Genomic DNA, 12114 nt, shown 5'->3' with positions numbered 1-12114 from the left:
CTGGGCTATTAAGGCCACTGGATGCTAATGTTCACATCATCGTGGGTTTTCTTCCCCTATAGCTGATCTTTTTCACGCACTACTGAATGTTATTGCACACATCCATCTGTGACCTTGTTTAAGCCATATTCCCATCAACTACATTTCAATCTATAAAGTTTTCCTGCTAAATATTATCCCGATCAAAGTCTGCATCTTTGGTAAAGATGGTCAATAAGTGTAATCTTACCTCCCACAACAATATCCGAAGAGTAATTAGAAACTTCATCTTAATTGTAATTTATGAAAAATATATTATTCTCCTGTTCTTACCTGCAACTCTTAATGACTTTATCCTCTCTATATTTGTAGATTTTTTGGAACAATGCTATTTTAACATTTCAATTTAGTTCTATTTTCGCACCATTCAAAATATTTTTCCCAACCTTAGATGTAGTTCCTGCTCCTCTTCGATGCCCAGTGAAGACTTTCACCAAGTAAAAGTATTTGGCAAATGGGTCATTATCCGCAAGAAGAGTTTTTTTCACCTTTAAGGAAGAAACAAAAATTAAGGAAAGGCTATTGAATGTTTACAAACATCAACGTTGGGGTGTAGATTCACAGGTAAAATTATACTTTTTTTATGCAGCAGATTATTTTAAGATTCTGCAGGAGCAGCCGACCCGATTATTGTTCAGGATAATTTCTTATCGCTAAAAATAAGATACGAGTTCATCGATGACGCATATTCATAAACATTTCAATACTATGTCCTTCGATGTTTCCCTGAGAAAATGAAAGTGCAAAACTTCACTAAAAGGGAAATGAAGGAAACATGGGAACTTTTGGAAGCTCGGAAGTTCCAGTGAACACTTAACTCAACTCTGGTGTGTAGCACTGGAAAGGCACATTGAAATGACCCCCGGCTCATAAAGAATTAAGTAATAAATTTTTAAGTGTAAATAAAAAACATCGCACTTTTAGACATTGCCAGGATGTGCCGTTGAAGAATTATAAAAATGAGTGGTGGTTTGCAAATCTTCAAAAGTTTTTTTTTACCCCAGCTTTGATATCAAATAAGTGTTGGCACACCAGACATTTGGACTTTTCCATGTTTTTGTTGTGGTTCTGCAGAAAACTGCTGCCATTCACCTAAACAAGTGTCTGCAAGTTTCTTATCTGCTATTCAAATGCCGAAATCCTGATCCTAATGACTTAGTTCTGTTGCAAAATGCCTGGCTTCATAGAAACACTAGAGAATAGGTGCAGGAGGAGGTCATTCGGCCCTTCGAGCCAGCAGCGCCATTCATTGTGATCATGGCTGATCCCTTCCAGGACAAGAGTCCTCATATCGTCTGTACGGAGGAGCATTGCTGGAGTTCCCCAGCTCTAATGTTTTGATTAATCTGCTCTTGGATTCTGCACCAGGTGAACCAAGAACTAGATGCATCAGGTGATTGAAAGGAACAATAAGCAAGAACAAGGGAAGTGCAAGGTAATAAGTCGATAAGGATTTCCAAATGTTCAACGTCAGGTAGAATCCATCCCATATAATTGGGGTAATTGAACAGGAGACTAGAATATAACCACCAAATGATGCGTTGGTCTTCTATCCAATATTCTGTTCAATGTTATGTTCTTGTACAAAATTGATCTGATTTGTAAATATTCACGTTCAGATCACAATGATGTTGAATTCCAGTTTAGTTTAGTTTAGAGATACAGCAGAGAAACCGGCCCTTCGGCCCACTGGGTCCACGCTGACAAGTGATCCCCACACATTAACACTATCCTACACCCACTAGGGACAATTTTTACATTTACCAAGCCAATTAACCTACAAGCCTGTACATCTTTGGAATGTGGGAGGAAACCGAAGATCTCGGAGAAAACCCACGCAGGTCACGGGAAGAATGTACATACTCCGTACAGACAGCACCCGTAATCGAGATCGAACCCGGCTGCATTCGCTGCAAGGCAGCAACTCTACCGCTGTGCCACCGTGACTGTTAACATCAAACTATTCTGCAATGCCAACTTAATACGAAATTTAACTTTTGCATTTTTTCAACAATATGACATCACTTCCATTTAAGTTCTTCAGCTGTCTCATATTATTTGAATTCAATGTATTTTGAAAAATGTCAGTACAAGTTCATGAATACGCCTTGTAATTGTAATGTTTCACTTAACCTCAGTAGTAAATAATAGACAGAGTATTGAAGTGACAGAACCCTCTTACCTTCACTAAATCCTGCCTGTCCTTTGCCCGAGCCCATATAACTAAGATGATGTACACTCCAACTACAGCAGCCAATAATGAGACAACCACAGAGTTGTCTTTGACCTTAGAAAACAATTCTACTGTTTCTGTGATATCCACTGTATTGGGCAAAACAATGAAAGAGGTCGCAAATAAACTGAAGTGATTGCAGAGGCACTGGATCCTTTCTGGGTTTGTTCTTGGGCCCACCTGCAGGGATGAAATCAATTTGAATGTGAATCATTCTATGTTCAATATGAAAGATGAAGTACAGTAGAAATTTACCCAACAAACCCCGAGAGCCAAATTCAACAACTACCTGAAATACACCATTCTGGATATTCTGTCATTGGTCCCATCGTGACTAATGTCTCACTCAGTCTTCATCCATTAATGAGGACTATCTCAAAAACAGATCCTCATTAGAGCACAGTTCTAATGAAGAGGAGAGAGCTGAAGGGAATGACTTTGAAGTAGGCTTGGGAATGTGATGAATGGTAAATGAGAATGGCCCAGTAAGCGATGGAATTACAACATCTGTAAATGGGTGAATTGTGATGAGGACCCATAAAAGGTGAACAAGGAGATGGCTTTCCATAGAATGTAGAATTGGTTTGGACTTCATTGACTAATTAGGAAGTTTGTAGATGATATTAAATTGGCAGTGCAGTTCATAGTGAGGAAGGAAGTTCTAGGCTGCAGAAAACATCATTTGACGGTTAGCTAGCCACAGAAGTGGCAAATGACATCCCATCTAGTAAAGAATGAAGGAATATAATTAAGGAAGGCAATCAATATTAATAGGAATATATTGAGAAGTTATAGGGAACAAAGGATTTTGAAGGCATCTCCACAAATTTCTGAGGGTAGAAAAAGAGGTGAAGAAGGCATACCTTTGCAAGCAGATGGGCCAAGAAACAGCAGTTTAAAAATTAGAGCACATTTACAGTTCTGGTCAGAAAACTACAGGAAGGAAGCCAGAGTGAGTGCAAAGGAAATGTGAGCAAATTGCATGGGTGATGAAGTATAAGTGAAAACGCAAGTATCTGTTGATGCTTCGCCCACACACACCCCCGCGCCCCACCCCCCCCCCCCCCACCCCCCCCCCCCCCACTCCCCCCCCTCCACACACATTCCCCCCCCCCCACTCACCACCCACCCACCCCCCCTCCCCCACCCCACAAAACCCCCCCCTCCCCCACCCACCCCCCCTCCCCCCATACACAACACCCCCCCCCCCACACACACCCCTCCCCCCACACACCCCCACACACCCCCCCTCCCCCACACACACCCCTCCCCCACACACACCCCCTCCCCCCACACACACACCCCCCCCCCCCCCCCCCCCACACCAACACCCACAAACACACACACTCACCCCCACACACACACCCTCCCCCACACACACCCCCCTCCCACACACACCCCCCCCCCACACACCACCCCCCCCCACACACTCACTCCCCTCCCCCAACACCCACTCACCCCCCCCACACACTCCTCCCCCCCCCACACACACACCCCTCCCCCCCCACACTCACACCCCTCCCCCCTCCCCCACACCCCATCCTCCCCCACACACACCCCTCCCCCAAAACACCCCCCCTCCCCCACAGCCCACCTCCCCCACACACCCCCCTCTCCCCACAGCCCACCTCCCCCACACCCCCCCTCCCCCACACCCCCCCTCCCCCACACCCCCCCCCCCCACACACTCCCCTCCACCCCCCCCCCCCCCCCCCCCCCCCCCACCCCCCCCCCCCCCCCCCCCCCCCCCACCACACACACCCCCTCCCCCATTATCCCCACACCCCCCCCCCCCAACACCCCCCCTCACCCAAACACGCTTCCCGCCCACACACACCCCCTCCCCCACACCCTTCTCTCTCCCCCACTACTAACCACTTTAATAGCAATGCCTTTTTTAAGTATAGAAAAATATATATAAATATCTGAATAAATTAAGTCATTCACCCATCATTCATCCCTCTAGTTTCATTCACCCCAAAATAATTTCATTCACCAGTTTAAGAAGCACAGGTCTACCCTATCAATACCTTTCAGAATTTTATAAATATAGTTTACACTTTTGTTCCCTATGGGGACAGTTCTTTCCCTGACTAATGTCCTGCTCCTGATATATTTACACAATATTGTGTTTCTCCTTAGTTTACTTGCCCAGAGTATTTCATGGCCCCATTTTATTCTCCTAATATATTAAGTTATCTCCTACACACTCAGTATTCTTCAAGAAACTTCCTCGATCGCATGTGTGGGAAGTTACTGCCAACGATGCTCTACATCGACGGTAGACACAAAATGCTGGAGTATCTCAGCGGGTCAGGCAGCATCTCTGGAGAGAAGGAATGGGTGACATTTCAGATCGAGACCCTTCTACAGACTGAGAGTCTGGGGAGACTGAGACCCAAAGATATGGAAGGGTAAGGTGTGAAAACGGGAGATCAAAGGGTATGAAGCTCAAGGGAAATGTAGAATGTTTAGCGGGGATAGAGTTCCAGGATGGAGCCGGTGTACGCCAAGAACAAGGATTGTTCGACGTAAACATAGAAACATAGAAAATAGGTGCAGGAGGAGGCCATTCGGCCCTTCGATCCAGCACCGACATTCAGTGTGATCATGGCTGATCGTCCCCAATCAATAACCCGTGCCTGCCTTCTCCCCATATCCCTTGATTCCACTAGCCCCTAGAGCTCTATCTAACTCTCTCTTAATCCATCCAGTGATTTGGCCTCCACTGCCCTCTGTGGCAGGGAATCCCACAAATTCACAACACGTACTTTTAGTGGAGATAGAGTTCGGGGATGGAGCGAGTGTACACCTGGTATAGGGAGGGATTAGTCCTTGATCTCAGTTGTCTATATCTGCCATATGTTTACTCTTTTTCCAATATCCTTTGTCATCCAAGATTCCTTAATCTCATTGCCTTTTCCTTTCCCCTCCTGGAACACGGTGGCCTTCAACTCTTACTCGCTCCCCTTTAAAAAGCTCCCATCTTCCACTCATCTCACCTTACATCCTTGCGTTGACCAAAAATGCTGCACTTCATCCCAATACAAGCACTTAGCATTGAAGGTGGTTATGGTAAAAGTTGTAGCGTTGACCTCAGACACATTTGCCTTCAGGAGAGGCTTGGCTGTCAAGTAATAAGTTCCATTCCTTCCCATTAACATTTCAGGATGAATGACCCAACTGGAGATGTTGGCTGGAAAGAGGTAAATAAAGTATCAATATTCCACTTCTTGTTCATTGGTAAAATTACAATATACAAACTCATTTGAGAAGAGGGCTTACTGAGAAATTTACATATGATTCAACTGAAGGTATCATAGAATCTTACAATATAGAAACAGATCCTCACTGAAAATCAATGAACCTACTTTTACATCATCTGCAACTCCTTTTATATGCCCCTTACTCTTAAATATAAATAATTTATAGATATTTCAAAAAGTAAAGGACTGAGCACTGGGCCCTTTAGAACTCCAGTGGCAGCAGCCATTGTGCCTGTGCTAGATTTTTCACAGAGTTTTCCCAATTAAACCATATAACCATATAACAATTACAGCACGGAAACAGGCCATCTCGACCCTTCTAGTCCGTGCTGAACACATAATCTCCCCTAGTCCCATATACCTGCGCTCAGACCATAACCCTCCATTCCCTTCCCATCCATATAATTATCCAATTTATTTTTAAATGATAAAAACGAACCTGCCTCCACCACCTTCACTGGAAGCTCATTCCACACAGCTACCACTCTCTGAGTAAAGAAGTTCCCCCTCATGTTACCCCTAAACTTCAGTCCCTTAATTCTCATGTCATGTCCCCTTGTTTGAATCTTCCCTACTCTCAGTGGGAAAAGCTTATCCACGTCAACTCTGTCTATCCCTCTCATCATTTTAAAAACCTCTATCAAGTCCCCCCTTAACCTTCTGCGCTCCAAAGAATAAAGCCCTAACTTGTTCAACCTTTCTCTGTAACTTAGTTGCTGAAACCCAGGCAACATTCTAGTAAATCTCCTCTGTACTCTCTCTATTTTGTTGACATCCTTCCTATAATGAGGCGACCAAAATTGTACACCATACTCCAGAATTGGTCTCACCAATGCCTTGTACAATTTTAACATTACATCCCAACTTCTATACTCAAACTTAAACCTTCCTTGTAATCATGTATTGGCTTTCCGCTGGCTGGTTAGCACACAACAAAAGCTTTTCACTGTACCTCGGGACATGTGACAATAAACTAAACTGAACTGAACAGAAACCCAGTCCCCCTTCAGTGTAAAACTGCATTCATCCCATTTGTTTAAGCCATTACAATTTAATCTATTTGTACTACACTTCCAGGCAATCTATTCGAGATGATCACATCTCACTATTTATAAAATAATCCCAATGTCATATCTCAATTTTTGAGATGTTATAAGGCAAAATGAAAATCGTTCCTAAAGTGATGATTTCATCTTCCTGTTGATTATTTCCCCCCAATAATCTTAAATCTAATTTCTTTGATTATCAATAGCCCCACCAACATCAACATTTTCTTCCTATCGACTGGAATAAAATCTCCCATGATTTTAAACGTCCCCGTTAAATCCCCTGTTAACATTTTCTATGTTTGTAAGGAGAGCAAACTCAAACTTTCTGTTCAATCTTTCCAAGAAAAATGTTTCAGAAGGTTTGTGATAGTTTATGTTGAACTGCTGTGAAAATATACATGGTATTTGAAATAAAAAGTTAATAAAGTCTCTGCTTCAAAGTCCCTTTGTTCAAAAGTTTCCCATTATGTTCCATTCTTATATTTGAAACATTTCAGCCAGAGTTCCTCATCCCTTTCAGACTAGATTTTAGTTTTTTCCTCCTTTGTAATGAACATCTCAAACATTGAGCAGTGGCAATGCTTTCTGACCAACCTACGGAGTGTGTAGGAAGGAACTGCAGATGCTGGTTTAAACCGAAGAAAGACACAGAAAGCTGGAGTGACTCAGCGGATCAGACAGCATCTCTGAAGAAAAGGAATACATGACGTTTCAGGTCAAGAACCTCCTTCAGACTGAGAGTTAGGGGAATGGGAAACGTGAGATATAAACGGTGATATAGAGAGATATAGAACAACTGAATGAAAGATATGCAAAAAGTAACGATGACAAAGGAAACAGGCCATTGTTAGCTGTTTGATCAAGAAAGAACTGCAGATGCTGGAAAATCGAAGGTAGACAAAAATGCTGGAGAAACTCAGCGGGTGCAGCAGCATCTATGGAGCGAAGGAAATAGGTAACGTATCGGGCCAAAACCCTTCTTCAGTCTGAATTGTTAGCGGTTTGTTAGGTGAAAACGAGTACAGACAATGAGATTCAACAAGACCTTGAAGCGACTACGACTTGCATGGGGGAGGGATGGAGAGGGAGGGGATGCAACGGTTACGAAGTTAGAGAACTCAATATTCATAGCACTGCCCAAACAAAATATGAGGTGCTGTTCATCCAATTTGCATTTAGCCTCACTCTGACAGTAGAGGAGGCCTAGGACAGAAAGGTCAGTGTGGGAATGGGAAGGGGAATTATACGGAGGTTTTATTGTGAATCACAGGATGAAGTGACAAAAGTTCACTGATCATTGGGGGATTATAAACAACGTAATTTATAAATCGTACTGAGAACAAGCTGCCTCCTATTTCTGATCTATTGATATTCCACATCCCTTGCCAAAGATCGTAGAAGGCCAAGATAAACCACTCCTGCAAAATCCAATGGACTGACGTGCAGAATGCAACAGAGCGGAACCTCCGCCATTTTGGGAATACGACTCTGACTTTCGTTATGCCTCACGCAGCTTAACCCACCACTAACCAGCAGTGATTTAATACGTACCTTCAAAACAGCTTACCCCTCAGTAGTTATCCTACACAGACCCTCCCTCCTGTCTTACCATCTCTTTATCCACATCCACCTCCTCCAGTCTTCTTCATCATCTCCTCCCTCCATTTCTCCAACCCCAATCCCAGTTCTCAATTTCCATAAGACAATGATATCCCTCTCTACATTCCTGTTTCTTGCACCTATCCTTGTGTGACTTTGGCTTTCTTCTATTCCTATACCAGCCCTCTCTTCTTCCCTTGTTCCCCTTTTCCCCCTCCCCACCCCTCCTCTATTATGTTCTCTCTCCTCTCCCATTCATGGTTCAGTTATTTATTTACTTAAATTTGCTTGACATAAACTGGTGGCAGATTGGGAAAGGGGGAGATGCAGCGAGACCTGGGTGTCATGGTACACCAGTCATTGAAGGTAGGCATGCACGTGCAGCAGGCAGTAAAGAAAGTGAATGGTATGTTAGCTTTCATTGCAAAAGGATTTGAGTATAGGAGCAGGGAGGTTCTACTGCAGTTGTACAGGGTCTTGGTGAGACCACACCTGGAGTATTGCGTACAGTTTTGGTCTCCAAAATCGGAGGAAGGACATTATTGCCATAGAGGGAGTGCAGAGACGGTTCACCAGACTGATTCCTGGGATGTCAGGACTGTCTTATGAGGAAAGACTGGATAGACTTGGTTTATACTCCCTAGAATTTAGGAGATTGAGAGGGGATCTTATAGAAACTTACAAAATTCTTAAGGGGTTGGACAGGCTAGATGCAGGAAGATTGTTCCCGATGTTGGGGAAGTCCAGGACAAGGGGTCACAGCTTAAGGATAAGGGGGAAATCTTTTAAAACCAAGATGAGAAGAACTTTTTTCACACACAGAGTGGTGAATCTCTGGAACTCTCTGCTACAGAGGGTAGTTGAGGCCAGTTCATTGGCTATATTTAAGAGGGAGTTAGATGTGGCCCTTCTGGCTAAGGGGATCAGGGGGTATGGAGAGAAGGCAGGTACGGGATACTGAGTTGGATGATCAGCCATGATCATATTGAATGGCGGTGCAGGCTCGAAGGGCCGAATGGCCTACTCCTGCACCTAATTTCTATGTTTCTATGTTTCTATAAATACTGTACTTAGTCTCAATTACCAATGAAACTTTACTCATAACCTGATGATATTTATATTCAGTTTTCAGGGTAACAAATTAAAATAGCATCACGTTACCTTCACTGTCATTTTCTGGAAAGAAGCTTGTTTCAAAGTCATACAGCGTCTCATTGGGTTTGTATTCATACCCAAGATATAGTTGCACTGAAGTAACTGGTTCAGTCGCTACGGAGATAACTAACGTTGACTCAGTATCTGTTACATGGAACCCTTGTAAGATCGGGTTTGTAAATGTGGTAGATGTATCTGAGAAAGACTGCGTTGCATTGGGTCTGGGAAGTATAATCTTAAGAGAAAAAGAAAATTGGCATTAAATTTGAGGCAATTAATCTCAAAATAGTTCACATATAAACAGGGGGAGACAGTTTGCAATTTACACAAACACATCTTCCTTATTAATTAAGGTAGACACAAAAAGCTGGAGTAACTCCGCGGGTCAGGCAGCATCTCTGGAGAAAAGGAACAGGTGACGTTTTGGGTTGAGACCCTTCTTCAGATTGAGAGTCAGGGCAGGGAGAACTGAGCGATATGATATATTTACCTCAAAGGTTTCGGATAAATTCTCAATCTTTACTTCACTTCCATTTGAAGACAAAGATATATTGGTCATTGGTCCGCTGACATTACTTTGCTCGAGCCAGATTAAAGGGTTTTCTCTATAATTCACCATCTAAAAGATGCAGGTAAAAAAAGGGATAAAAACCCAAGTGAGAAATTCCTTATTAGTATATTATTTCACCAACTTAATTACAACCTTTATATGTGAGTGATAAACAGATGGAGCTATGGAAATCATTGAAACGATACAATATGATAGAACTTTATTCATACTTGGAGAGAAATTGGTGTGCCGACAATAACAGCCCACAAGGTACACGAAAACGTGAAATTAAAAGTGAAATCGAAAAGAAAAAAAAAAGCAACTGTTGGCTGGCTGGTGTGTACCGGAACAAACGAACATCCCCTGGGCAGAGGATTCTAAAAGTAGAGTGTGTCCCCCCCCTCAGAGGATTCGAATCCCCCTTTGTTCTCCCACCATCCCTCACACCGGCGGCCCCCCCCCCACGCCGGGTCCCCATTGTCTTCCCCTCCTCCCGTCACGCTCATCAATCACTGATCGTGGGTCAATCACGAGGCCCCACCGCCACCGAAGTTTCCATTGCCGCCGAGGCTCCCACTGCTGCCGAGGCTCACATTGTCGTCAAGGCCCCATCACCGCCAAAGTTCCTGTTGCTGCCGGAGGCCCCACCACCGCCGAGGCTCACGTTGCCGCCAAGACCCCACCGTTGCCGAGGCCCCACCATCGGCGATAATATAGTAAATATTTCCATACATTGTTTTCCATAACTTAATATTGCTTGTGAACAAATTAAAAGGTCTGACATTAGGAACGATCACATCTCACTGCTGCCCAAATCCCACTTATTTAATTAGTGACAGATTTTGTAACTATCAGATGTGAATATAAGATAAACTCAGTAATTCTTACTCTGAAATATCAATGGATCATAGATATTTGCTTGTTCTTATAATATGAAAAACACTTAGAATTTTAGAATAAATGTGTACAAATGTCTATAAAATAAAACCGACACAACCCTAATCCTTGGCAACAGAACACTTCCCAGCACCTTTTGCAATCCAATGGACTTGTTTTTCTAATTGTGTTTTGCACTTTTTATTGCCATCTTGTTCCTTGTAATAAGTATCTTGAAGGACTTGTGTATCTTGTGTAATGTATGTGGTTGTGTGTTGTCTGGGTCTATGGGCCTGTGCGGCTGCTCCAAGCAAGAATGTCATTGTACCTGGACTCCACTGTGCATCTGCATATGACGTCAAACACGGCCTGACTTGTATTATATGAATGAAGGACAGAGACTTGTTTATATTCTGCAGTGTAAGCATGGGGGAAAGGAAATGCACCAGTGAGCGATCATCCTATAAGGAGAAGAGGTGAATCAGCATTACAGAGGTGGGAGAGGACAAACACAAGCAGAGGGAGCCAGGATTAAAAATGCCTTGCAGGTTTACACATGTGCAACTATTGGATATAGACTGATGAAGAGGAAGAACATTGTAGGGAAATGATAATCAGGTCCTCTTTAAGAGGATAAATATTTCAATTTGTAACTAAGGACTTCTAACTAGCATATTGTCTATAATAGAACATAGGTTTCAAGGTCGGTTTATTGTCACATGTGCCAATTAAGGTAGAGTGAAATTCGAATAACATGGAACAGCAAAGTACAGGAACAGGTCAATTTGGCGATTATGTCTACATTGTTCATGATGCCATTTTTAAATAATCACACCAGACTGCATGTTTGTATTCCTCTATTCCCTACTTGTTCATGAGTCTATCTAGATGCTTTTTAAAGGTAGACAAAAATGCTGGAGAAGCTCAGCGGGTGAGGCAGCATCTACGGAGCGAAGGAATAGGTGACGTTTTGGGTTGAGACCCTTCTTCAGACTGAGTCTCAACCCGAAACGTCACCTATTCCTTCGCTCTGTAGATGCTGCCTCACCTGCTGAGTTTCTCCAGCATTTTTGTCTATCTTCGATTTTTCCAGCATCTGAAGTTCTTTCTTAAACAGATGCTTTTTAAAAGCCGCTTGCATATCTGCGACATCTATCTCACCCGGCAGTGCATGCTGGTCTCTCAACACTGTCTGTATAATGTTTTGCTCTGCATGTATCCTTTTACATGTCCCCCTCTCATCTTAAACCAATGCTCTCTGCTATTTTGGGATACAATTCTTCCTAAAAACCTACCTAATCTATGCCTCTCATCCTGTATGATACTTGTATCAGGTCACCCCTCTGC

At 43.2% G+C, this 12114-nt stretch overlaps 1 protein-coding gene across 1 annotated transcript in view; it reads right to left on the bottom strand.

Moving 5' to 3' along the window:
- LOC129705509 (polycystic kidney disease protein 1-like 2) overlaps positions 1-12114 on the bottom strand; it is a 64878-nt gene that overhangs the window by 38340 nt on the left and 14424 nt on the right. Inside the window, exons 5-9 of the mRNA XM_055649096.1 lie at positions 9832-9960; positions 9348-9576; positions 5275-5468; positions 2222-2452; positions 426-527 (exon numbers count right to left, since the gene is read on the bottom strand). Of these exons, the coding sequence (XP_055505071.1) occupies positions 426-527; positions 2222-2452; positions 5275-5468; positions 9348-9576; positions 9832-9960 (885 nt within the window). The remainder of the gene's footprint in view (positions 1-425; positions 528-2221; positions 2453-5274; positions 5469-9347; positions 9577-9831; positions 9961-12114) is intronic.

The sequence above is a fragment of the Leucoraja erinacea genome, chromosome 17 (genome assembly GCF_028641065.1).
Source record: "Leucoraja erinacea ecotype New England chromosome 17, Leri_hhj_1, whole genome shotgun sequence".
NCBI classification, from domain to species: Eukaryota; Metazoa; Chordata; class Chondrichthyes; order Rajiformes; family Rajidae; genus Leucoraja; species Leucoraja erinaceus.
The sequence above is the reverse complement of the archived record's forward strand: the minus strand, read 5'-3'. Positions and strand labels throughout refer to the sequence as shown.